General features: G+C 38.6%; 2 protein-coding genes and 1 pseudogene across 2 annotated transcripts; 2 read left to right on the top strand and 1 right to left on the bottom strand.

Moving 5' to 3' along the window:
- Positions 1 to 4,674: 4,674 nt before the first annotated feature.
- LOC145068206 (uncharacterized) lies at positions 4,675 to 5,106 on the bottom strand. Its single transcript, XM_079015179.1, has one exon. It carries the CDS (start codon positions 5,104 to 5,106, stop codon positions 4,675 to 4,677), a length of 432 nt encoding a protein of 143 aa, XP_078871305.1.
- Positions 5,107 to 24,243: 19,137 nt separating this feature from the next.
- LOC145068205 (putative mitochondrial protein AtMg00820 pseudogene) lies at positions 24,244 to 24,555 on the top strand (annotated as a pseudogene).
- Positions 24,556 to 26,876: 2,321 nt separating this feature from the next.
- LOC145068204 (secreted RxLR effector protein 161-like) lies at positions 26,877 to 27,440 on the top strand. Its single transcript, XM_079015178.1, has one exon. The coding sequence runs from the start codon at positions 26,877 to 26,879 to the stop codon at positions 27,438 to 27,440; it is 564 nt and encodes a 187-aa protein (XP_078871304.1).
- The last annotated feature ends 514 nt before the right edge of the window (positions 27,441 to 27,954 follow it).

The raw sequence follows: 27,954 nt of genomic DNA, 5'->3' as shown, positions 1-27,954 counted from the left end.
TCTTTTGAATTCTTTTAGTTCTTCTTGCATTGCAGATATCCAGTCTAGTTCTACTAATGCTTATTTGATTGTTCGAGGATCGATCGAGGACATAAATGTTGCATAGTGACAATGATCAGATAAGTCTTTAGAAGATCGAGTCTGGATACCTGCAGATGGGTTGCCGATGATTTGAACTGGTGGGTGGTCCTTTGTCCATACGTGTAGACGGGGTTGCAGATGATCAGCAGCTGCGGTGGAGGTATATCTTCAATATCAGAAGATTTTGCAGTTGGAGATAACAGTTCCCCCTGGATTTGAGAACAGCCTGCGGAGTCATCTTGGACTGTTGGAGTGAGATTAGCATTTTCCATTGGAAGAGGTTCCCCCTGGATTGCTGATGGAAGATCCTCTTGAGCATGAGAGGGTTCCCCCTGAGGTGTTGGAATTTTAAGAATTCTTTGGTCATTCCTGATGTCGATGTTCTCTGTGTTTTCCTCATCTAAGTCCGAAGAAACGTTTGATGGTTAAAATTCTCCGCGGAGAGGGATTGGAGCGACTTCTTCTAATACCGGAACCTCGATGGTTGTAATATGATCCGGAGTTGCATTTTACCCCTCAACCGGCGAGGTGGAAGTATTCAGTGATACATCATCAGATGGCGTAGGACCAGATACTTCAACATACTGCATTTGAGCTTCAGGAGACACGAGAACTTCAAATAGCTTAGCAATTTCGATGGAATCAAAGAGATCGTCATAGTTAACTTCACTATGTTCAATGGACCTGAAGAGTCAGGGACATTACATTCCAAGATTGCTTTGGTTTCGGTGGATGGAGCAGTGTTGTGGACATAATAATCATCAACTTTACATCAAAGCTTTCAATTATTAGTCTCGTACGTCTTATGAGAACCCTATAGGCTACTTTGTTTGTTGAGTAACTAATGAAGATGCCTTCATCAGATTTTTGTGCGAACTTGTTGAGATAATCCTTATTGTTAATCACAAAACATCTACACCCAAATATATGGAAGAATCGAACATTAGGCTTTCTGTTGTTGAGACCCTCATATGGTGTTTTGCTGAGACGTTTGCAAACAAGGCTTCAGTTTTGTACAAAGCATGTTGTGGCGATTGCTTCAGCCCAGAAATAGAGAGGAAGGTTGACAAAATTAAGCATAGATCTGGTTGCTTCTACCAGAGTACGGTTCCTTTGCTCTACTACTCCATTTTGGTATGGGGTGTATGGAGCTAAAAAATTGTGACTTATTCCCTTGGAAACCAGGAAACTATTGAGATGATGATTAGTGAACTCGGTTCCATTGTCACTGTGGATGCGACTACGTGTAGTTTAATTTGATGTTCTATTTCCGTGATAAAATTGATGAGTACTTTGAGTCTAAGAAAGAAGACCCATGTGAAACGAGTGAAGTCATCTACTATAACCAGGATGAATTTCTTACGGTGAAGACTGGCTACGGTGAATGGAGCGCAGAGATCAATATGAAGAAGTTCTAGTGGTTCTGAGATTGAGGAATCGATCACCTTAGGATGACTTGCTTTGGACTGTTTGCCACATTCACGATCCGGGAAGAGAGTGTCATTGTGATACTTAAGAATAGGGAGACCTCGGACAAATTCCCCTGTGACCAGGTTGTTGATATACCGGAAGTTGAGATGAGCAAGTTAGCGATGCCAGAGCCAGCTAACTTCGAATATGGCTTTTGATAGGAAGCAGAGCTGCGGTTTGCTGATGATCAGAGAAATGTCCAAAGGATACATGGTACCTTCAGATCTGGATTTGTTCAGGCAAGTTCTTCTATCGCTTGTCATTATGTAGCAGAATTGGTTATCAATTTCAATCCGATGGCCTGCCTTACATAGTTGGCCAACACTAATGAGATTGTGTTTGAGACCTTCTACATAGGCTACCTTTTGAATAGAAAAGTTTCCGGTAGTAAGAACACTATAACCTCGGATGATCCCATTCGCGTAGTTGTCGAATGTGACGTTAACCCCGATACAAATTGGCATGAAATCCCGAAGGTATTCCAACCTTCCAGTCATTTTCATGGAGCAGGCACTCTTGACCAGCCATTCTTCTTCTTGGTCGTCCTTGCACAAAGCCAGAGAATTAAACGGTCAGTTTAGGCACCCAAACGAGTTTGGAGCCTTGGGCAACATAAGAATTCTTAATTGATGCATGATACGAGCTTGCAGAGACAGGTCTTGTGTCAACATTGAGACCTAGTCCTGGGTGTTAGAGATTTTTTGGAGTTTTGTGATATTGAGAAAATATACGAGATTTTTGAAAAGTGCGTGATTTGATACGAGAAGAAAACTTTTGACACTGACATTTGCAAACTGGACTTTTGTCATTTATTTTGACCTTTTGTTTAGTCAGAGGTATTTGTGAGGAAGTATGCTTGTGACCAGTCCGAGGGTTGTGAGGTTTGACAATAGGATTTGAAAAAGTGGATTTCGCAGGTGTAAGAGCACGTGTAGACCTTTTGAGAAGTGATTTCTTAAAACTTTGATTTGACTTTAGGAGTGCTGGAGTTGGCAAAATACCCTTCCATTTTGGGTCATCTGAGGAATAGATTTGAAAACCATTATTTTGAAAAGACTTTACCTTTTTTTGGGTTGTGTCAGAAGGACTTGGAATGAATTTAGAAACTGTATATTCCTTTTTCTTTGTTTTCTTGACTGTAGAGTTTTTGAATAGGTAATTTGAGAAAACAAGTTTTTCTGGACTTCTAGACTTCGGAATTTTGACAAGTTGTTTTTGTTTTGGAAGATTTTCCTGCTTTTTACCACGGGATCGAATTTATTCTTTTAAAGCCTTTTTCCCCTCGGTTTTAGGAGAACCACAGTCAATGATATTTAGTTGCGGTTTCCTTGAAACACTTGGTAATTTTGAAAAACGAGGACTTGATTCATCCGAACTAGAGAGTTCAGGATTCGGGGAACATTTACCAACTTCAAAGTTTTCAGATGGTAATTCATGATGAATTGGTTGGATGGCTACAATACTTTTGACTAAGGTCTGCGGTTCGGTGCCTTGAACAACCGCATAGTAAGTTTGAGTGGATACACTGGTGTGACAATTGATGGAAGGTAAATGGACAGACTGAGGTTCATGACCGTAGTAAGGGATACTACGGTCTGATGATAGAGATGGGAAGCCCATTGAGACTTCAGGACCTTCCAAGATATTTTCCTCATTAGCGATTGATGAAGTCTGAGAACTGGGAATAGTTGTGTTGTCTATAGGATTAGAAAATTCAGGGAGAATTTCCTCGATAACACAATTGTTACTCAGATAGTGAAGTCTACCAAAGTGAGCTTGGATATCTTTAGGAAATGTTCTTTCATTGACAGGAAACAATAATTCACGGTCCAAAGGGATGTAGGGACGATCCTTATTGAATCGGGGTGATGAGTCTGTTACGGTAGAGTACCCATTGGACCAACCCCAATTGTAGGTATTATCAGTAGTCCCATTGTTAACAAGATTTTCAATGGCTCCACTTTCATTAAACAGTTGTTCTATTAAGAGATTTAACCGTACAATTTCACTCCGAGCTAAATCTCTCTGATTCAATGCTATTTCTAATTGTGTTTCACTCAAAATTCTTGCATCTTTTTCTAACATTATGTCCTTTTCTAACATATCCATTTTGAGTCTTTTGTTGTCCAGTCGTCCTCTTACGTGAAACATCTCTTGGGACACAATTTTCTTCTCATCTAATGCTTTGTTATAGTATGTAAGGACGGCAGCACAAGTGTCATTAAGGTTGTCTATGAAGGGCTGACAATCATGCATGCTATAATTTAGAGTTTGGATCATAAGTTTTACCTGTTCGATGATGTTGAGTGTCCCATCTTTCGCCATATAACAGTAATTCTTCTCCTTCTTTGTGGATCCATCCTCATCAGTAGTTGCAATCATACAGATGTTTCCCTTTCCTTTGACATTGTTGATGTCCTCATCTTCATCCCTGGAGGACCAAAGCTGATGGTCTCTTTTTACTTGAGCGACATATGCTCTTCCATTTTCTCTTTCTTCCATCTCTTGATCCATTTTGAGATAGAATGCTCTATCTTTAACTACATTTGCCTTGCAGTCTTTGGCAAAATGATTCTATTTGTTGCACTTGTGACAAATCACAACATAATTTTACCTTCTGAAGGAGTACTAGAGTCCGTAGTTTGGATGGACTGAGGTGCTTCCTTGGTTTGAGTAGTTTGAGGCTGCGGTGGTGGGTACGGTTTTTTTAGTGAAATAAGAGTAAGTGTTTTGAGAGTTAGGATTGTCGTTGAAAGGTGGTTTGTTGTACTGTTGGTTCTTTCGGAATTAAGGTGGTAACCGATTGAATTATTGGCCGACGAGAGCAATTGCATTATGAAATTCTTCTTCGTCATCATATTATGAGTCTGCTTCGTATGACTACCAAGGGTTGTCATACGTAGTGGAGTACGATTAAGAGTGAGGAGATTGAGCCATGAGAGCGAGTGGGCCACCAAAGTCTACACAGTCTTTGAGTATCGTAGACTCTTGAGCTTCCAGTTCACCGTATAGCTTATAGAGAGAAAGAGAGTGGATTTTTCTATCCCCTTGGAAAATCATTTTGGTAGTTGTCCAGTGTCTTCCTAAACCATTTAGAAACTGAAGATTTGTTTCATGGTTGCTTCAGATCGTGCCAACATTGGATAGCTTTGTGACTATCAAATTAAACCTTTTAAAGGAGTCCTCCAAACTTTCACCCGCATGAGCTTTAAAGTTGTTGAACTCATTGAGTGCAGGAGTAAGCTTTTTGTCTTGAGCTTGTTCAATTCCTTCATACAGATTTTTGAGAACATCCCATATCTCCTTTGCAGATTTGCAATTGATGATTATGTCGAAGTTGTCAGGTGCAACTCCACAAGAAATCTCATAAAAGGAAATAGCGTCATTTTCCATTTTGTCAAGATCGTCCTTGGTAGGACGATTCAACGCTGGTTCACCTCCTGCTAGTCTGGCTGTGGCTCCGAGGGTTTGTACTGGAGTAAGAACAGAAATATGAGGCCCTTCTTCTACATATTTCCATATGTCTCTTCCATGTCTCCTTAAATATCTTTCCATTCTTTGAGACTAGTGATGATATTCATTTGCCAGAAGTATTGGTGCTCTATTCGAACCACCAACACTGTTTGATACATTGAGAGATAATGCATGTGCCATGTTTCCTTGTTTTAAAAAAACTTTTGTTGTTTTTTGTTTTTTTTAAGAAATGAGCTTCAGTGGTATAGAGGGCCTTTTGAAAATCAGATTTTTGTTTCAAAAGGCAATCACTTTGGCTCTGATACCAATTGTTGAAAGAAAAACTTGAGACACACTTGAAAAAACGTTAGAACAAGTGTAGTTGCGGAATAGTTAATCTCAAAGGATCATAAAAGCTCAACAATAATAATAAGTTAGAGTTAGATAATTAGAGAGTTAGGTCCAGAAATGTAAGGAAATATAAATGACAACATGTGTTATATCAAGTCTAAACATAAGTTGATTCTTAACAAGGAATGCATTCAAACCAAGTTAGTAAATGAGATCGAACTTAGTGATTAAGTCAAGAATGACTTGCTCCGAAGAGAGATGCTATCAATTTATGATATGGTGAATTTGGAGAGTAAGAAAGAGATGATAGTAATAACACAATATATGATATTTTAAGATGCGAAGTGTTATCAGATTATATTCAGTTGAGAAAGATTGGGTTCTATATATAGAGACTCAAAGGTTACACTTGTTCATCTATCTAAATGTAGCCATGTAAGGCATACTGGATAAAAAAGAGTAATCTAAGAAAAGCTGATAAAAAGATAAACTAAGAAAAGTAGATAGTAAACTGCTGATGATGATGACTTCGGATGCGGTTGCTGAAGTGACATGACTGTAGATCTTCAAGGGGATGCGGTAGGTCAAGTTTAAGAGGGTCACTTTTATGATTCAACAGTCGTCAATAAAGGTCATATAGCCTATATGCATCAATAATCCAATGATGGTGCATATGGTAGTAATCTGAAAGGGAAATATGTTCCCATTTATAACAAGGAAGAGAAAAGGATGTTGAATCTCAATGTAAAGGCTAGAATTACTTTTGGAAACTCACTCACTTTTTATGTCTATCGTTTGGTCCATAACTACTCAATTGATCAAGAGATGACGACCACTCTATCATTTGCTTTTGAGAGGGAAAACTCTTCATACAATGAAGTTAAGTGCCTCATGGCTCAGATTATTGAATATGAGGCTGGCACTTCACATGAAAGCGTTGGGATCCTTAACACTGATTTTACTCACATTTCTAAAGACCTCAAGTCAGAATGGGATGATACTTTAGTGTATTAGATAAAAAATCATGTTAATCTTTCCTCTATTGATAGTATCGAAAAAGATGACACGATCAATCTCTTACGTTCAGTTTATTGATCTCAAATAAAGAAAAATATTCTCTCAGTCTTGAGCTAATGATTTTCAAAGAAAACTCTCCTCTCTAGAAAAATCTCTTTCTGTTTTAAAAAAAGGAAAACACTTGTATCTCGTGAACCAATAATTTTTTTCACACTAAATAAGAAAAAGTTGTGGATCATTCTAATTGCACTTAACCTTTTTTTTTGAATTATTGGGTATCCTCTCATATTAATGTCACGAGAATTATTAATCCTTATATTCCAGATCAGTGTAAGAAAATTCTTGGAGGTGATATAGATGGTGTTGTTTCTTTAACCAAAGTTGAAACTAAACAAACCTTTTATAAAGCTGACTGCTTAAAAGTAGACTTTCAGAGTAGATTTGTGAGTTCTTAGTTTATAAATCAAGCTTTAATCAATACTCACTTCTCTACTGATTCTAATGGCATTACTAAATGTGTCTCTAAATTATCTCCTCTTGATCCTTATCTCCAACCTTCTCATAGTGATTATTTTCTTCCCTCAGCTAAGATTTTGCTAAAGTTTCCTATATGTAATGGTGAATTTCATTCTATAAATGAAATTCTTAGCATGTTTCCTTAGTGCTCAGTTAGCAATTCTGAACCTGGAGATCAATCAAATCCTTCTACTCCTGATAGTTCTTCAAAGGATCATGAATCTCATTACAAGGTAGTATATGAGCATACCATTGATAACACTCCTTATTCTAGAACTAACCAGGAGCTCCTAACTCAAATAATCAAAGTTCTTCTGATCTAGAAGTTGAAAAGAAATCAAAATCTAATGTTAAACGAAAGAATCATGGAATTAAAGTTTTTTTTTATCGATGTGGAGACACCTTTCACAAAGTCAGTGAGTGCACTTTTGAAAAGAACATTGTTCGCGCTGATAATATCATGACTCGAAATGATAAGTACATCAAAAGGGAGACTCCTTGAACTGTCTCCCTGGTGATTTTTATAACATCTTTTCTTAGTTATCCTTTGCAAATGGTTCAGTGTATATTTAGGGTATATATATATATATATATATATATATATATATATATATATATATATATATATATATATTGGACTTACTATACATCTTAGTTTCAGGGTAAAGAGCATATTTGGTATTTAGATAGCGGATGCTCAAGACATATGACAAGATTCAAGTCTCTCCTGGAAAATTTCCTAAAAAAGGATGGTCCGTTAGTTACATATGGAGATAATGACGAAGGAGCTACAATGGGATATGGATCCATCAAGTGTAATTCTGTTGTTTTTAAGAATGATGCTTATGTGAAAGCTCTCGAACATAATCTCATTTCTATCAGTCAACTGTGTGATGTTGGCTGTGAAGTTCTCTTTAATAAAATGACATCTATGTTCTGGATATGTTTTATGTTGACAACTCTCTTCATCGTTGCTTCTTTTCTCGTGCTCAGTCTCATCTAAATTGGCTATGGCATAGAAGGCAGTCACATATGAACTTTAAGAACATCTCAAGGATTGCAAGGAATCAGTTTATGAGAGGAATTCCTAAGATGTAATTTGTCAAGGAAAAACCATGCTGAACATGTGAAAAAAAGGAAGAAAACCACGTCTTTGTTCAAGCCAAAGTCCTCTTTGTCACACCCCCAAACCGAGATGGCAGAAACATTCGTGGGTGGAGGACGTCATGTACAATATCATAATAATGCACAATAGTAAAACAAACAACAAAATCCATTGCATTAATAGCTTTGTATAGTTTTGTGACACCAAAATTTTATAGCAAAATTAGAAGACGAGTATTGAACATGCTCCGTCTTCTCAAAACCTATGCTACTGTACCTGTCTACTGGTTCGTTGAAAATACAAGTTATTTTGAAAGAGAGTATCAACATTTATGTTGGTGAGTTCATAAGTATTTAGAGTCTAATGTTTGTAATTGTTTCATGAAAATGTTAGTATACTTCCCAGAAAATCCGATATTTTCTACTTAAAATGAAAAGTAGTCTTTTACCCAAGACCTAACTGTTTGTATGTTTTGTTCTCTTGAATTAGTGTAAAATGTATGTTTGTACTTGAAATAGTATAAATGTATTTTTTACATATTTGTAAACTATCTTTATTAGAAAAATAGTATGCCTTGTTCATGTGTGAACCTCATTGTATATATGGAATCGAAGATAATATCTTTTAGTACTTTTGTTTGAAATAAAACCATTGAAGAAATGTTTCTCTTGTAAACCGAATTGTTTAGTTAATGCTTAATGTGACTGAGGTTATAACCATACTTAATTGACTAGTATAAAACACGACATTCTTTAGGCGTTGAAAAAGAAATGACATTTATCACCCGTAGACCTGCCGGTCCCAACTGTAGCTAACATCCAAGGTGCATGATTGTTAGTGTCGTATAGATCTATACACAAACTCACACTCTCCCTCCAGGAGACTCTGGTTATAAAACATGACTTAGCAAGAATGTTGCTAAGTATCATCAAGTAGTATATCACATTCTAGTTAACTTGTTTACGTATAGTATGTATATGTTTCTTGTTCTTTTAAATGAGTAGTGTACTTTGAAATGAAAAGTAATAGTATGTATGTACGATTCATGTATTGTTTCTCTGATATAGAAAATAGTGTGAATCGATTCTCTAAACTATACCTATTATAGTTTACTAGTGTGTTTGTTTAACTGTAAATGATTTGGAGAAAAGACTCATTTGCCCATCATATGCAATTGAGTTAACTAAGTTCTTGAAAATGAGATTTAATATTCATGTATATATTTAGCATGTATAATTATGATTTAGCCGACAGTTAGACTAGTGATCCTACCCTAAGACCACAACCAAACAAGGAACAGGAGTTACGATATTAGCAATGGTCCTAAGTCCGTTAAAGCATCATTATACATAAATATACAAATGAATATGATTTTGATATAAACAGAAATCTAAAATAGTTTTAAAATAGTTTGAAAATGATTTTTAACAATATTTATAAGCATAAGAATTTCTTTGTTTGTTTCTTTTCACATGTAAGTGTTAACATAATTATATTATGTTTAGCTTCTATTCCCCCCCTAAAAATATTGAAAAAGGTAAATTGTAGGGGTATGAACTCACCTCAAGTGAGTGATTCATTTGATGGTTCGATATAGGATGTTTTTCCACAAATTAGATCCCGAGACAAAAACAAGTCCTAAAAGCATTTCACGTAATATATATGTATACTATTAGTGAATATAATCGCAAGTATGTTAAGGACACAGACTAATTTGTAAGGTTTGCTTGCAAATAGGAGTGTTAGAAGCTATTTTGGCAGGCTGCAATGTGTTTTTGGCCAACCTTAGGGTTTTTGGCCACATGAAGATCTTGGTGTTCTTGGTGAAACCAAGATTATCCAAGAGTTTTAGGTTAAAGATCACCAAAAGGAAGGTGATATCTTGATGAAATGAAGAACACTTGGTGTTCTTAGCAAGATCCGAAGAAGATTCAAGGCTTTTTCAGATGATAGTTGAGAAATAATAAGGGCTTTTTGGTTGATGATCTTGAGAGAAAAGCTGGAGTTTTCGGTTAGAAGTGTAGAAGTGAGGTGGTGATTTTGGTGCCTCCATATGTATAGGGCCAAAATAGTGATAGGACACAAGCATTGGTTTGCAAACCGAGAGGATAAGAACAAGGGTTCTCGGTTGGAAACCGAGGGTTTGCGGCTGCGAACCGAGGGTTTGTGGCAGAAGTGGGTTAACGGTCCGAAGTCTGTTTGCAGTTTGAAGTTTGTAAGAGCATGCGAGGGTTTTCGGTCCTAGCAAGACTTCTCGGATTAAGAAATTCACTTCCAATTTGTAACACTTCTAATAAAAGGTTTAAACGCATATGGATTTTAAATCTAACTTAATAATGTTGGGCTTATAGTGTTGTGTAATGGGCTCGGTCCTTAGCCCAATTTTGATTGCCGGTTTGGGCCTGTCCAACCGTGCTTGTTTTATTATAGGGTTTAGTATTTAAGCTGCATGCATGCAATCTTTGTAGTTAACACTTTTATTATTTTTCTGATTCAGTTTTTGTAAACCCTAGCTCGCCTCTACAGTGGAAGTTCTTCATCGAGCTCTGCTGAGGCGTGACTATATTTGAATCATTAGCACAACGTTGATTCTATAATATGTTCATCATATTATTGTGTTTGTTTTTGTTTGATCTTTATCTTTTACCTGTGAAAGATCTAATCGATCTGAGTTTTATTCTCATCAATTGGTATCAGAGTAGGAGACTGTATAATTGATACACATATCTTTTGTCGAAGAAGTTCTTTGGGTTCGCATTGATTGATATTAATTGAGCCGTCATTCCATATTGACGTATCTCATTAATCGTCATTCTTACTCTAACTGATAAAATTACAAGTCTCTTCTGTAAAACAGGTAATGGATCAAACGCTATCAAAATGTCCTTGGATGATTCTCAATCCAATCCGATCAACATCTCTACCAGCATTATGTGATTGGATCAGAAGATAATGGGTACTTGATCTGGGAAGCAATCACTGTTGGCCCATTCGCTCACTCAAGCACCTCAAAGATTGTCAAAACTCCGAAGGTGTACAATTAGCTTGTTAACGATGTAAAAGATATTCCTCAAGACGAGAAGGAAAAGTTTCAATGCAACATCAAGGCCTTGAGGATGATTACGTTTGCTCTACAGTTAGATACTTTCCGTTTGGTGAGTTCATGCACTACTGCTAAAGAGATATGGGACAGGCTAAAAGAATTGTATTCCACTGATGAAGATCTGGAACATTCCATTCAAACTCTTTTGCTTTCTGAATTTGGTGATTTCAAATAGAAGCCCGAAGAGAAACTGGTTCAGGATTGTGATCGCTTTAATCATCTTTTAAGTAAGATGATAAAGCATGGGATCGAAAGGAAGGTTATAGAACAAAAGGTTACATTCATGAACGGTTTGAGATCTGAATGGATGGCTGTCGTATCCACTGTTAAAGCACATGAACAGTTCAAATCGTATTCTCTAGCAAAACTGGTGGGAATTTTGAAATCCCATGAAAATGCATTGTCTAAGGAAATGAATGTGGTTTCTTGTTTGGGTTCGTTAGCCCTTGTTTCAAAAGGGAAGAGTTCGATTGAAGAAGAAGAGGAATTGGATCTTGTTGACTACGATCTAACTGGTGAAGAATATGCCATGATGGTCTCTAATCCTAGAAAGTTCATTAAAAGAAAGTTCCCAACCAACAAGAACCGAAACTGGCAGGGAATTTACAGCGCTGAAAAGGTTAAGGAGGAACCGAAGATGGGGTCGAAGTCAGAAGAGTCAAAGAAAGAAGCGAAAGCTGTTGGAGATTCAGGATTTGATTGTCATTACTGTAGGGGCAAGAACCATTTTGCAAAAGACTGTATGCTGAAACAGAAAGCAGAAAAGATATATGATGATGATGAGGAAGCGAGCCTCCTGAGACGACTGGAGGAAATCAAGAAAAGAAAGTCTGTTGCTAAGAACATAACCATGAATGCTTTGATTGTACAGGATACAGGCAATCGTGATGAATTTGGTGGTGTGGAAATATTGTCCACGGACTCCGAGGATGAAGAAGTGAGAAAACCCACTTATGGCAAGGCGATGTTGGTAGAAGAAGAAACTGCTGCAGGAAGATGTTTGATGGTAACCGAAGTTGTATCTCAGATGAGAGGATATACAACTGATGGTGGGATAGAGGGTGAGAAGGAGCGACAGGACAGGTGTTTTGCTGCTAAACCTATTAGTGCACAGATCAACTAATGTGATGAGTTGATCAAGAAGGTACAAAATATTCTTGCTTCTCTAAATATACTTGTTACTAACTATGAAAAGGAATTAAATAACTTAAAATCTAAATTTTCAAGCATAAGTAGCTGTCTTACCCAAACCCGTGTCACAAATTCTAACATGACTGATCAAATTAGCAGGATATCGTTGAAGAGTGAGGAAAAGAGGATGTGGATTGAGCTGAAGGAGAAAGAGCTGATTAGTTCTAAGGATGAATCGATTTATTTGCAATGAAACAATCTTAAACTTTTAAAACAACGAAATGTGTTTTGTTTGATTGCTAAAAGACTTTATTTTAATATCACTCAGTTGCTTCTTGATTGTGAAATAGGAAAGAAGATACATCGAATGATTTTACCCTTCCTTGAGTTAAAGGAGGATGAAATCGATGCCAAAGCTTACAACTGTGAAAGCGTTGTATCTTCCAACGAAGTCTCTGCTGCATATAAAATCGGTCTTGACAAAATTGAATCCTACATCAAGTCCAAAGACCGCAAGGACATGCTCAAAAATCTGTTAGATGAGAATGATAAATTGAAGTTAAGAACCGAAACTGTATAGAAATTTGACTCATTAAATGCCAAATTAAGTTCAGAAAATAAAATTGATGTTGAAAATGTATCTGAACTTAATGAGGATGATGATCTAAGTGAAATATCTGTAGAGGATTTGGTGGACTGTTCAGAATTTATCAAAAGCGAACCTGAAACACGCAAAAATCTGATTTCTGAAAATTCTGTTCAGTTCGCTCGCTCATCAACAGACAAGACCAGAACTCTCAAAGCTAAAGTTGTTGTGTATCAAAAGGTACAAAACACTCCAAATCATGTCTACACAGTTCCAGGAGTCTCTCCACAACAAACCGCAGAACTGAAATCTATGGTGGAAGAAGATAATGCAGATGGATGTGATGAGTTCTTCTGGTCAGCACCAATAGATAATGCTGACGAGACAAAAGGTCTATCTCAGAAGACTTTATGGAGAGTGAAAGGTGGATATGTGCCAGAACCTCTAAATGAGCCTGCAAGATATGATGTGCCAAGCACAAGTGGCACCAAAACATCATTGGGCGAATCGGTGCAAACTACCAGTGAAACTTCTTCAACAAAGAGCGAAAACTATGCTCGTGCTTCAAAGAAAAAGGCTAACATCTACAAAAATCCAAAACAGGTAGCTGATCGAAAACACCAACGAAATCTGAGATATAAGAAGAATCTCTCAGAAAGAAAATAGTTTTGGAGAGTACAAAATCCTCACTATGTAAGGAACAAAAGGAAGCATAAGTCTCAAGAGGAATCAAAGAACCGAGAGGGTAGTTTCGGTCCCTCGACTGAAAAGAAACGAAAGTGTAGTTTCGGTTCCATGACTGAAAGGAACCGAAAGGGGGGTTCTGGTCCTCAACCTAATAGCAACCGAAAGAGTGGTTTCGGTCCTCAGACTAATAGCAACCAAAAGAGTGGTTTTGGTTCTCAGCCTAATAGCAACCGGAAGAGTGGTTTCGGTCCTCAGCCTAATAGCAACCGAAAGAGTGGTTTCGGTCCTCAACCATACACGTTTAATCAGGCGAACAGAAGACCCAATGTCACTTCTAAACCTAACTCTTCTTATTCTAAGGAAAAAGGAAAACTATATCTAGAAGATGATAGAAGTCCAAAAGAGACACAAAAGAATGCTGACGTCAAAATCTCAAAACCTACGTCCTATGAACCTAAATCAACCAAAATTAAAGTATTCACTATAAAAAAAAGATGAAACAAATTTAGTTAAACGTACTTATTTGGTTGATATCTCTCTTACTATTCCTTGTCCTGTAAAAAGGCTCACAAGGACCCAAGAAACTTTGGGTTCCTAAATCTGCTTGATATTTTGCAGGTTATTAGTGACGAGCAGTTTGACAAAGAATGGTATATTGATAGTGGCTGCTCATGTCACATGACAGGAAGGAAGGAAGAACTGAGGGAGTTTCGGTCTCTCAAGGATGGTGGTATTGTGAAGTACAACAACAACTCATTTGGTACTATCAAAGGCTATGGAATGATCACCAATGGCGATTTCTCGATAAGAAAGGTAGCTTATGTTGAAGGGCTCCAACACAACCTTATTAGTGTATCACAGCTGGTAGTTGGTACTGGATTGAAGGTATCGTTTGATGATGAAGGATCAGAAATACTCGAGAAGAAGTCAAATAATATTTTGCTGAAGTCGAAGCGAAAGGGGGAAATGTACCCTTTAAACCTCAACCCAATTCGAGGCAAACAAATAGTCTGTTTACTCATGAAGGCTCACTCAGATGAAAGCTGGTTATGGCATCGATGACTCTCTCATCTTAATTTCAAGGATATCAACAAGCTGGTTTTAGGAGATCATGTTCGAGGTCTTCCAGTTCTTAAATTCGATAAAGATCACCTATGCGTAGCCTGTGAAATGGGAAAGCAGAGTAGACAAAGTCATCCCTCTATTATCAATACAAAGGTAATAAAACCATTGGAGCTATTTCACATCGTTCTGTGTGGCCCTTCTTCCGTTGAAATCATTGGTGGTAACAAGTATATTCTGGCCATAGTGGACGATTTCTCTCGATTCACTTGGGTGTTTTCTTGAAGCAAAAATCTGAGGCTACTCTAAAGCTCAAGCTCTTCATAAAACAGATAGAAATTCAACTGAGGAAAGTTGTTCGTAATGTAAGAAGCGACAACGACTTCGAATTCAAGAACAAATATTTTGAAGAGTTTCTTGTTGAGAAAGGAAAGAAACATAATTTCTCAGCCCCCTGTACTCCACAGCAAAATAATATTGTTGAAAGGAGAAACCGGTCTTTGTGTGAAGCAGCTCGAACGATGTTATGCTTCGTATCATGAACTTTATATTTTTGGGCTGATGCAATCTCTGCTGCTTGTTACAATTAGAACAGATCATATCTGAACAAGCGATTCTCTATCACTCCCTACGAAATCTTGAACAATCGCAAACCGAATGTGAAATGCTTCCATGTGTTTGGTTAAAGATGCTTCATCTTCAACTCTAAAGAGAATCGAAATAAATTTGATGCTAAGGCAAATGAAGGAATATTCTTAGGTTACTCCCTGAGTTCTAAGGCATATAGAGTTCTAAACAAGCGCTCTAAGAAGATTGAAGAAACATACTATGTCACTTTTGACAATAGCTATGTTAAGAAGATGAAGACAACTGAAGGTGCCATACAGGAAATCTTTCCAAAGACTTGTCAAGTTACAACCTCTATTTCAAATCTTTTCAAGCAATATATGCTTCTTTTTGATGAGCCTCAAACAACAATTGATTCTGAATCAACGACGAAAGACAACAAGGTTGATAGTCTAAGGCAAATCATTGATGATGCTGCTCAAAAGATGGCTGATGATCCACCTAAAGCAACCGAGAGGCCAGACGGAAGAGAACCTTCAAATGACCATCCTAATGTCTAGGGGGAGGGTCCGTTACTACAACACAATCAAGGTTCATCATTCCAGGGGGAGAATTTATCGTCACAATCATCAAGCTTCTCAGAGAATCCAATAGAAGGAGAAGATACTAATCTAGATTCTGAACACGCATCATCCTTCGAGGGGGAGAACACCAATGTTAATGATGATGACATGCTATCAGGATTGGAAGAAGAAATCAATGCAGAATTGGATCCCTCTTGTGATCCAAATTACCTGTCGCTTATTAAATGGATAAAAGATCATCCTCAAAGTCAAATTATTGGGGAATCTTCTGAAAAGGTGTTAACTCGATCCCAGATCAAAGCGAAACAAGCTGCACTCTTTTCTCAAGTGGAGTTTTGTATGTTTAGCTCCTTTGTTTCCAAAGTTGAACTGAAGACTGTTAATTCAGCACTTGATTACTCTGATTGGGTGCAAGCCATGCAAGATGAGTTGAATGAATTTGAAAGAAATAAAGTATGGCGTCTTATTCCAACTCCAAAGGATGCTTCAGTTGTAGGTCTCAAATGGGTATTCAGAAACAAGATGGATAAGGAGGGGAACGTGATTCGTAACAAAGCTCGGTTAGTTGTGAAAGGCTACTGTCAGGAAGAAGGTATTGACTATGAAGAAATCTTCGTCCCCCTTGCAAGATTAGAGTCCGTTCATATCTTTCTTGCCTACGTTGCACACAAAAACTTTGAAGTCTATCAGATGGACGTCAAGTGTGCCTTTCTCAACGGAGAACTTGAAGTAACTGTGTACGTTGAGCAATCGCCAGGCTTCATGAACGAGAAGTATCCAAATCACTGCTACATACTTCATAAAGCGGTATATGGCCTAAAATAGGCTCCCAGGGCATGGTATGAAACTCTAACTCGGTTCTTAAAAATGTCTAAATTCAAACAAGGTTCGGTTGACCCAACCTTCTTTCGAAAGAGAGAGGGTAATCACCTTATGATAGTCCAAATTTATGTTGATGACATCATCTTTGGCTCCACGAATCCCAACTTAACAGTTGAATTCAGGAAGTTGATGGAAACTAAATTTGATACGAGCTCAATGGGTCCAATTAGCTTTTTCCTTGGCTTAAACATTAGACAGGGACTCGAAGGCATTTTTATTAATCAGGAGACATACACCAAGAAATTATTGGCTAAATTTGGTATGACGGGGGACTCCAAAGTTAAAGTTCCAATGGCTTTTGGGACAAAGCTTACGCTCTCATTGGAGAAGTCGGCCGCTGACATGATGCTCTACCATCAAATGATTGGGTCTCTAATGTATCTCACAGCCAGTAGACCCGACATCATGTTTTTCGTCTGTTACTGTGCCAGATTCCAAGCTAACCCACGAGAACCTCATTTGCAAGCCGTGAAAAACATCTTTCGCTATCTGAAGCGAACCTCCTCTCTCAGTCTGTGGTATCCAGCCAACTCAAGATTCTTTGTTCAAGCATTCTTAGACGCTGACCTAGGTGACTGTGGATTAGATCGTAAAAGCAACACTGGAGGATGCCAATTTCTAGACGGTAAATTGGTTAGCTGGCAATCGAAGAAACAAACTTGTGTTTCTCTCAACTACAGAAGCTGAATACATCGCTGCAGCATCATGCACATCTCAAGTTGTATGGATACAAAGTCAACTAAGAGATTACGGGCTGAACATGAAGAAAATACCACTATATTGCGACTCTGAAAGTGCAATTAGGATTTGTCATAACCTAGTGCAACACTCAATGAGCAAACAAATAGCACTGAGGTATCACTTTATCAAGGATTACGTCAAAGATGGCAACGTGGAAATTCACTTTGTAAGGACAACTAATCAACTGGCAGATATCTTCACTAAGGCTTTACCTGAAGCTAGCTTCAACAAGGTTTTGCAAGGCCTGGGAATGATGGAAGCAGAATCAGTACCAAAATCGCCTTTACTTCAATAAAGGTAAGAAGCGAAATGGAGGGAACCGAGAACCGAAATGAACCGAACGTTCGGTCTATTTTGGGTTTAGTCCTTCTGAACTTGTTTGCTTCTTTTTCTTCTCAAGGCATTTTCATTGTATTACCATGTACATTCTTTTAAATACTTATTTTTATATTCATAAAATTCAAAAATATTTTTCTTTTTTTTCAATTAAATATTTTTCACAAAATACAAAAATATTTTTCGTTTTAATCAATTTTTTAAAGTGTTATTCTCAATGATGAAGATCCACAAGGTATGATTTCTTTTCTACACACGTTGTATACGTCCCTAGAAGTATGCTGTTGCATGTTGACTAAAGCCTCAAAATATTTTGAGTGAAGCCTTAATAACATGATATATACAAATCATGTTTTCCCAAGCTAGGCTGCAATATTCACTCTAATCATGAGCTACCTTACTCTACTCACATTGAGCTTAGAGTTTTCTTCTTAGTCCTTCTTTTATAGCAGAGGAACATTTGTTTCTTATACCACCTCCATCATTTTTCTCCATTATACTTCATCTCACCAACATAACCCTTGAGACTCTCAGCATTTACCACTGAGGTTTATGGTTATACAAAAATCTGTGTTAATGATCTTAGTTTCGTGTTACTATGTACCAAGTGAATCTCACAATTCAATACCATTAATGAATTGACGGTACATAAACTATATGTTACAACTGAAATCTCTTTTTATTTTTTTTTGAGTGATTCTTCTGAAACATTCTATTACCAAGAATGTTTCTTCCCCAAGGATCCAGTTAATATTTTTTTTTAGATTTCTCACCTATCCAACAGTCAATACATATCTTTCCTACCTACTTGTTCAACAGATCACATTGATCTCACAAGTACTTCGTTCAGTTTCGGTCTTATATCAAGTATCGAAATCATGAATTGAAGCGAAAGCTACCCGTTATAAGCTTTAATTTAAAAGATGCCTTTCAATACTTCTTAACAAGTACTTGATCGTTATTTAATGGGAAACCACACAAGCTTTTTAAAGTCTCTCTTGACTTTGAAGGAAGAGATTTGTGCCCAGAATCAACTACTTTATGTCTTTTTCAGACATCACAAGTTATCCCAAAAAGTTTGCTTTATTTCTTTATCTTTTACACTCCTTGCACGAAAATTTTTAATTTTCCAAAATCTGGTTCTATTAATGATGATTTACTTGTTCCAGCTTCGTTTCATCAAGTATTTCAATGCTCGATAAAGTTAAAAAGCGATGACGGTTCATGTGGAATATGGGGGTGACGACTGGGATAAAGTTAAGGGTGACTCAGCAGCTATCCAATCGTTTCGACGATTTGAAAAAGCACATTTTATGGAATGTCGTGCAAAAAGGAAACGTCCTTTCTCTTTCCTGTGTCATCATCAGGTATGACAACTGTTCATCCATCAAATCAGGTGCAGTTACCAATTAAATCCAAGCTATCAGCCATATTTTTATCTCTCCTCCTAGTACGTATAAAAGGGTCAGGCACACTCCACTTTACCCTTTTATCACTCACAAAAATCTCTCAAAGAACAACGGCGCTTTATCTCACTGTTCATCATCTTCTCCAAGCTTCAACAATGGCAGACTCTTCTTCAGTTCATGATAGCTTTGTTCACCAAACCTTTCTCACCATCAAACCTCAACAAAACTTGATCATCGATCTTACTCCCTTCATCTATGAACCCTAGATGCTCTATGTTGTCGAATGTCTCAAATACTCGCCTCTCGTCGACGCTCTGACTAAAGTTGAAGTCGTTTCCATGTCCTGCCTCTCACTCATCTACTCCACTGCCTATTGCGACAAAGTTCTTGAAATGATTCACTTTGAAGTCCACAACGAGAAGACTTCTATCTCCAAGCACCGCTTCTATGCCCTAATTGGTCTCTCTCAAGAACCAAACTTGGTTAACCCTGACTCGATCACTACTGGTCAGCTCTTCTCAAAGTTCTGTCAAATGGGGTACACTGAAACCCTAACCACATAACCAAGTTCAAGAAGTCATGCCTTCCTCCTCAATGGAATTGTGTATTTACTCTACTGTTTAAAGGACTCTTTAAGCGAAGCGCCGGCTCATATGGAGCAAGCAAGTCATTCATGACTATGCTTTATGGTCTATATCATGGGATAGATCTAGACTATGGGTCCATCATCTGGGAACAATTAGCCCAAAGCTTGTACTCCTCCTCAAGACACTCAGAAATCTCGTGTGGCAGGTACTGGTCAATCATCACCAAGTGGGAAATGGATCGTCTTCACGTTCCAATCATGGCGGATTCTCTTCTATCCTCTATCAACACCTTTCACACAACCAAGATAATCGTCACAGATCCCACCAAGTACTCCTTTATTGGATCCATTCAGGACACCATGCTTGCCTGTGTGTCTGCAGCAAGTAATGTCCTGCAACAATACAGGAAGATTCCTTCTTCAAGTCCAAGGGAGCTTACACCAGCCATGGTTCACTCCATTGACGAGGCTAAGAAGCCAGCAAAAAGGGGAAAGAAGACTGACACTCAGAAGGATTCGAAGGTGACTAAAAAAACCAAGGGGCAAACCCCTAAGAAGCGAAAGTCTGACAAGGGTGCTCCGTCCCAGCCTCAACCAAAGAAGCAGAAGAAGCTTGCTTGGAGACTCATACTCCAATCTTCAAGTGATTCAGACTCAGAGTATGTTCCTCCCAAACATACATATGCTTCTCCTTCAGAATCTGAAAGCAAAAGCTCTGATGTTGAGGCTTCGGGTCGTGGTGATACCCTGTCTCGCTCCCCTACCCCATAAATTCCAGTTCTCTCCCTACCTCCTTCTCCTCCACCTGTTACTATCCCAATATCCATCCCTCCTATATTTCCTATCCCTACATCTTAACCATCAACCTCTACTCCCATCCCCACTCCAATCTTCATAGACACTACCACTACCACCACTACTCATTCTATAGCTCCCACCCCACCTGTTACAACCGAACCACCAGTAACAACCAAACCTCCTGTTACTACCAAACGCTTATCACCTACACCTTCTACTGACACCACCCCAGTTCTAGGCGGTAAGGACTTGGAATTTGATTCCACTTCTTTCAGTCCTTACCGTGTATAGAGTGATGAAGACGACAATGAACCGGTAACCAAGCATCATCTCAAAGCAGTCAAAGACAAACTCGATCAACTGCTCTCCTCTTCTTCATCTGGAGCCTATTCTGATGCTGCTTTAAAGGCTTTGTTCTCCTCTGTTGTTCAAGAACACAATGCCTCTCTTTTTGCTGCAGCTAAGGCTATAGACGCCTCCACTTCACAATGCCAGAAAGCCTCCCTCGCTGTTGAGGCTTCCACAAAGGAGTGCAAAGAAGTGACCGCAAAAGTCAATAAACTAATTTCTGAGGCTCACTTATTTTTGGATTCATTGCAGGCGGCAGCTCAGAAAAATTCTCAAACTGTGAACGCTTCGATTGACAATCTTCAGGGTTCTCTTCAAGCTAAACGGTCTAACCTTGAAGCTGCTTGTCAAGCAATCGAGGCAGCCAATGCCACTCTACACGACAATGTCAATGATCGATTGACTCAATTGGAGGCAGAGTTGGCTGTTGAGAATCGCATCATGGATGAACTCGACAAAAGAACCTTTCAGATAAAGATGTAGAATCTCAAACTTCGCACTGCGACAGTCGAACTCAATCACTTGAAGTCTGAGAGGGAGGTTATACGAAGCTCTGCTGTTGATGTTCACTCCATCTTACTTCACCTTCTTGAAGCCCATGATCCCATCATTACCATCACAATTTGCAGGCATTTGGCTGACAAACTTCGACCTGCCCTGGACATCCTTAGTCGTATCAAAGGTGTTCCGGTGACTAGCGTCTAGCCGAAACAAGGGGGGAGAGAAGGCAGCAAAAACTCAACCTCCTCCTGCACCGAAACCATCTACTGAACTGAAGGATAATGATGCTTCGATCAGTAATAGAGACAAGAAGAAGAAGAAAATTGGGGATGATGACACTGCTAATGAAGATGATGTCTATGGTGAAAATCCTGAAAAGCCTTTTCAGAAGACAAAACGTTCTGATAAAAAGATTGAAGAAAGGTTCAAGAAACAAAAGGCTGAGCTAGAGCAGAAGCAAAAGGAAAAAGAGCTCCTAGAAAAGAAGAAGTCCATTTTTCCTGAATGGGCTCTCGATTCGCTTCAAAGGTGTGCCATTGATGAGCCAAGCACACTTTGGCTTGAGCCTGTGATGTCGTTCGGGCTTAATAACTCCAAGGATGCACAGTTTGACATGCCGATCACACGAAAGGCATTGATCTTTCATTGCTTCAACTCGACTGTTGCCATCCCGTCTCCAGACCCGAAGGTGGATAGGGATATGTTGGAGTTCTACCTAGAGTTCTCTCAACCCCAGTACTTGACCTGGAGTTCGAAGAAAATTACGACTGTCAAGGTTCTGAAGCCCTACTCAGCAGGGAAGTTTGTTAATGTAAAATTAAAGGTGACTCGAGGCTCTGAAGGCTCGGCTCATAACTTCACCCTTGCTGATCTACCAAACCTCAATCCCCACGACTGGATACTCCTCAACAAAATCTGACTATCAAATCCACAGGAGTATCAACCAATCATTGACCATGTCAAGCGAATGCTTGTGTGCTACATTCACGAGGTAGAAAAGATGGACCAGGAAATTGCCTCTGCCATTCACAAGAAAACCATGATCAAAACCATGGGCAAAGCTAGCAATCTTAATACAATGGTCAAGGGCAAGATTGATTCAAAGTACCACACTGTCACGTTCTTTAGAGGCGAAGGACAGAAATGCATGTTCGCTCTTGTTGACAAACACCTCTTCTCAACTACTTGCTTGGAGCACATATTGGAGATTATTCAGAGGTGTGATCAGAACACTGCAGCTGACAAGAAGATGTTTATTAATATGCTGAGTTGGTACATTCAATTTCGGCAGACTCTTTTTGCTATTATCCCTCGGCTGTTCAAAGTGGTCAAGACTGTGAAGCCAACTCAAAGAAAATGATCTCTCGCCTCATTTGACGCAAAGGGGGAGATCGTTGGGCTTATAGTGTTGCATCATGGGCTCGGTCCTTAGCCCAGTTTTGATTGCCGGTTTGGGCCTGTTCAACCATGCTTTTTTTATTCTAGGTTTTAGTATTTAAATTGCATGCATGCAGTCTTTGTAGCTAATGCTTTTATTATTTTTCTGATTCAGTTTTTGTAAACCCTAACTCGCCTCTATAGTGGAAGTTCTTCATCGAGCTCTGCTGAGGCGTGACGATATTTGAATCATAAGCACAACGTTGATTCTATTCTGTATTCATCATATTATTGTGTTTGTTTTTTTTATCTTTATCTTTTACCTGTGAAAGATCTAATCAATCTGAGTTTTATTGTCATCAAATAAAATAGATCAACACAAGAAGTTTGACTTTAGTTGACCCAAGTTTGACTTTTACAAGATTTAAATTAACGGGCTGTCACATTGCTCTTCAATCATCAAACCTATTCATCTCCTTTATATGGACCCTTTTGGACCAGTTTCGATTAAGTCAAGAGCTTCAAAGAAATATACTCTTGTCATTATGGATGAATTTTCAAGGTTTACATGGGTAGTCTTTTTAAGAAAGAAGAGTCATGTTGCTGATGAAATCATTGCTCACATTAAGCAGTTGGAAGTACTATTTGATCACAAAGTAAGGCAATTACGTAGTGATCATGGAACTAAATTCAGAAACTCCTCTTTGGAAGATTTTTGCTTAGTCTCAGAAATCTCTCAGAAGTTTTCGGCAGTTAGAACTCCCCAACAAATGGTATTGCAGAAAGAAGAAATTGAACTCTCATTGAAGCTGGAAGAACTCTGGTTGTTGAAGATGGTCTTTCATAGTCATTTTGGGCTGAAGATGTCAATACAGTGTGTTATTCCCAAAACCGGTCTATTATCGTTAAACATCATGGGAAAACTTCTTATGAGCTATGAAAAGGAAGGAAACCAAACATCTCTTATTTTCTTGTGTTTGGATGTGTCTGTTAAATCTTGAATCAAAGAGATGAGCTTTCGAAGTTTGAGGCTAAAGCTGATGAAGGAGTGTTCCTAGGATACTCCAGCCTATCCAAGGCTTTCAGAGTATTTAATCATTCAAGGAAAATTGTTGAAGAAACAATTCATGTCACCTTTTCTGAGGACTTATTCATTCATGATCAAGTTGATCACCCCTCATCAATTATGAATGAACTTACTTATAGTCCTTCATACCCTGTTCCTGAGCTCTTGTTAGATGATGTTGATCCCATTATTCCTAATGTTGCTCAATTAATCAATTCTAAACCTATCTCTGAAGATCAGCTTGTTGTCCCTAAAGAATTTGAATCATCAAATTAGGTAGTCTCTGCCCATAACAATACATATGAAAGTTCTAATCTAATAATACTTTGAGATCATCCTGAATTTAAAATCATTGGAGATGTAAATTATGGGATTCTCACTCGCAACAGAGTCAGCAACAACTTCTACATGCTTGTAAAATTTGTCTCAATGATCGAACCAAAGAATGTTGTTGATGCCTTGGAAGAATCTGACTAGGTTAAGGCCATGCGGGATGAGCTAAATGAAATCGAACGTCATCGTGTGTGGTCTTTGTTTCCCAAACCTCAAGGAAAGAAAATCATTGGAGGTCGCTGGTTTTTCAGGAACAAAATGAATAGATATGGAATCTTCATAAGAAACAAAGCTAGGCTTGTAGCTCAAGGGTTCTGTCATCTTGAAGGGTTAGACTATGATGAAACGTTTGCTCCAGTTGCAAGACTTGGAGCAATTCATGTGTTTCTAGCTTTTTCCTCTTTAAAAACTTCAAAGTCTACCAAAGGGATGTCAAGGCTACCTTTCTACATGGACATCTTCTGAAACATCAAAAAATACGACCCAAAGATTTTGTTTTAAATAATAATAAAAGTCATAACACTAAATGTCATATGATAATAACCATTCGTCGGGTATCTCAAAAGCCACAATAAAAGTGTCGTATCAAAACTGTATCAAATCATATCTAAGTATCTGAACAAAAACTCCCAGGAATAAAGTTGAAGTTGTGGTGTGTGCGATGCCGTCATCCCAAGCTCTTCCCTTTACTTGCGGAAGTACCTGAAACCAAAACTGAAACTGTAAGCATAAAGCTTAGTGAGCTCCTCCAAACTACCACATACCATACAAACATATAAAAAACTACTGGACCCCGCCCACTGCATTGGACCGAAGTCCGGAAACTGCATCGGACCGAAGTACGGAACTAACCAGGGCCCTGCCCTCTGCATCAGACCGAAGTCCGGAACTAACTGCATCAGACCGAAGTCCGGAACTATCTACATCGGACGGAAGTCCGAAACCACTAAGCATGGCATAGCATACACATATCAACTAGTATAACAACATAGACTGTATACTTAGTCGAGCCATACCCGAAACATATAACACGCAAAACCTGTCTGAGCCAGGAAGGCATCAAACATACTAACTACTGCATCAGACTGAAGTCCGAAAACTACTGTTAACTAAATGGGTTGGCATTGTGGCCTTAGACCCGTTCCTACTGGAAGGAAACTCACCTCGTATGCTGGCTGGTAAATGAACTACTCTGGAAACTGACTACTGCTGCTCCAGTATATCCCCGACTACAATTTCCATAACACTCTGAATCAAATACTCATAAGTATACTGAGGGTAAAATGACTATTTTACCCCTGGTCAAAGTCAACCTATTGGTCAAAGTCAACATACAGTTGACCTGACTCATCGAGTTGGGTCACCAACTCGTCGAGTCCTCACTCTCACTTCCTTGCTTCTGCTAGCTACTACTCGTCGAGTTTGGCATAGACTCGACAAGTTCCTCTTCAATGCTATCACTTAGTCAATCTGCATCCGACTCGCCAAGTTGTACGAACAACTCGTCGAGTCCTCCTTCAACACATGAACATTTTGGTTGTGACTCGCCGAGCTGTATGAACAACTCGTCGAGTCCGATCTTGAGGTATGAAGATTGCCTTGGACTCGTCGAGTCAGGGCATTGACTCGCCGAGTCCCTCCATGAATGAGTCTGCCAATCAACTCACTGAGTCCTCCTCACACTCACTGATTCCACTCGCATAACTCAACAGTGGAAACTTCGGGAACTCACGACTCGACTCGCCGAGTCCTAAGAATGACTCGCCGAGTCGCATGCATGCAATTACCATTCAGACCATTCTGCTCAAAACCAACACATCCAACTGATAGATCTGGGCTCCTAAGGCTTGGTTTGAACGTAAAGATTCCATCTTTACGTGCACAAAGACCTCTAAAGAGGTTTAAAGGCTTAAAATGCATGAATAAGATTAGATCTAGGGCTTATATGCAACAAGGTTCAATAAAGGTATTAGATCTGGGTTTTGGGACAAAAATATGACTAGATCTGAAAGCTATACTACCACACAAGCTCCTTTACTAGATTAATCTCATAAATGGGCAAAAAGGGTAACCTAAATGAGATTTCTAAAGAGAAGCATCCAAAGAACAGAAGGAGTCCGATTAATACCTCAAATGACTCTAAAATGGATGCAAGATCTTGTTTCCCCTCTGCTCCTTTGGATCTAGCCTTCCTCTTCTCTTCCAATCTTCACTCTTTACACAAAAATGCCCAAAATCACTCAAGATAGGTTAAGGTTTTGCTATGAAACGTTCTGAGGGTGAGGGAGGCCAAATTGGGCGCATAAGGGGCATTATATAGGGTGCAAACCCCGTGGATTAGGGTTTCTTCCCGGCTGGCGGAATCGCCGAGTCACCAACTTAAACATGCTCGAAATCCCGACTCTACTCGACGAGTCAGGCCACTGACTCGTCGAGCCCGTCTTGCAATTGAGCAAATAATAATAATAAATAACATACCAGAATTGGGGCTTTACATCTTCAAGAAGAAGTCTTTCTAAAACAACATCCAGGGTTTTCAAAATGAGGAGTTTCTAGATCATGTGTATCATCTTGATAAAGCTGTCTATGGCTTAAAGCAGGCTCTTAGGGCATGGTATGTCACGTTAGCAAGCTATATTCTCTCAAGTGGATACAAATAAGGAAAGATCGATAACACTATATTCATAAAGCAATCAGGATTCCATATCATTCTTGCTCAAGTGTATGTGGACGATATCATCTTTAGATCCACTGATGAAAAGCTAAGTTTAGAATTGGTGGAGATCATGACCAAGAAATTCGAGATGAGCATGATAGGTGATCTAACTTTGTTTTTGGGATTGCAGGTCAAACAAATAACTGATGGTATTTTTTGTCAAGCTAAATCTATTGCAGATGTGCTGAAGATGTATGGTTTCTCTGATTGCAAACCAGCAAAGTCTTCATCAGCGTCTATTGGCACTGATCAAAGTGGCACTGATATGAATGCAACTATGTTTCGAGGAATGATAGGCTCTCTACTCTATACTATAACCAGTCGCCTTGACATTATGTTTGCCACCAGATTGTGTGATCGCTTTCAATCCAGTTCTAAGGAATCTCATCTTCACGCTGTCAAAAGTATTTTTCGGTACTTCAAACAAACACCCAATCTTGGGTTATGGTATCCTCATGACTTTGAGTTAAAGATAGTGGGATATACTGACTCTGATCATGGCGGATGTGGCATTGATCATAAAAGAACTTCAGGTGGGGCGTACATGCTTGAAAATATATTAGTAAGATGGTCAAGGAAAAAGCAGACATCAGTGGCATGTTCTACCGCTAAGGATGAATATGTTGCTGCTTGAAGGTGTTGTCCTCAGATTTTATGGATTCAGAATCGGCTGTTGGATTATGGTCTAAACTTATTGATGACACCCATTTGCTGTGAAAATACCAGTGCCATTCAGATGATACAAAATCTAGTGCATCATTCCAAGATGAAGCACATCGACATCCGTCATCTTTTCATCAAGGACATGTTCAAAATGGAAAAATGGAATTATTTTGTATTCTATCCACTAATCAGCTGGCTAACATCTTCACCAAGGCATTGGACGAAAAGTGTTTGAACAAATTAATTTCACATCTTGGCATGCTTTCATTATCTTAATCTTTTTCTAACTGTTTTCTGTCTTATGAAAAACTCAAAAACAAGTGCGTCTTTTATTATGAATGTAAAATCTTACATTTAGTATTTTCAAGCCTATCTAAGATGTATCTGCATCTTATTGATTTAGAATTTGTAAGGATTGGGGCTTTCTTGAAAAATAATAATGCTCTTGGTTTTAAGAAAAAGGTAAGGATTGGAGCTTTCTTGAA

This window comes from Lactuca serriola, chromosome 8 (assembly GCF_051521515.1).
Source record: "Lactuca serriola cultivar US96UC23 chromosome 8, Lser_US96UC23_V15, whole genome shotgun sequence".
NCBI classification, from domain to species: domain Eukaryota; kingdom Viridiplantae; phylum Streptophyta; class Magnoliopsida; order Asterales; family Asteraceae; genus Lactuca; species Lactuca serriola.
Note: the sequence above shows the minus strand (reverse complement) of the source record. Positions and strands in the feature narration are given on the sequence as shown.

Excerpts from the sequence above, each read along its gene's own strand:
- LOC145068206 (XM_079015179.1), bottom strand. The coding sequence starts at position 5,106 with ATGGAAAGATATTTAAGGAGACATGGAAGAGACATATGGAAATATGTA.
- LOC145068204 (XM_079015178.1), top strand. The coding sequence starts at position 26,877 with ATGACCAAGAAATTCGAGATGAGCATGATAGGTGATCTAACTTTGTTT.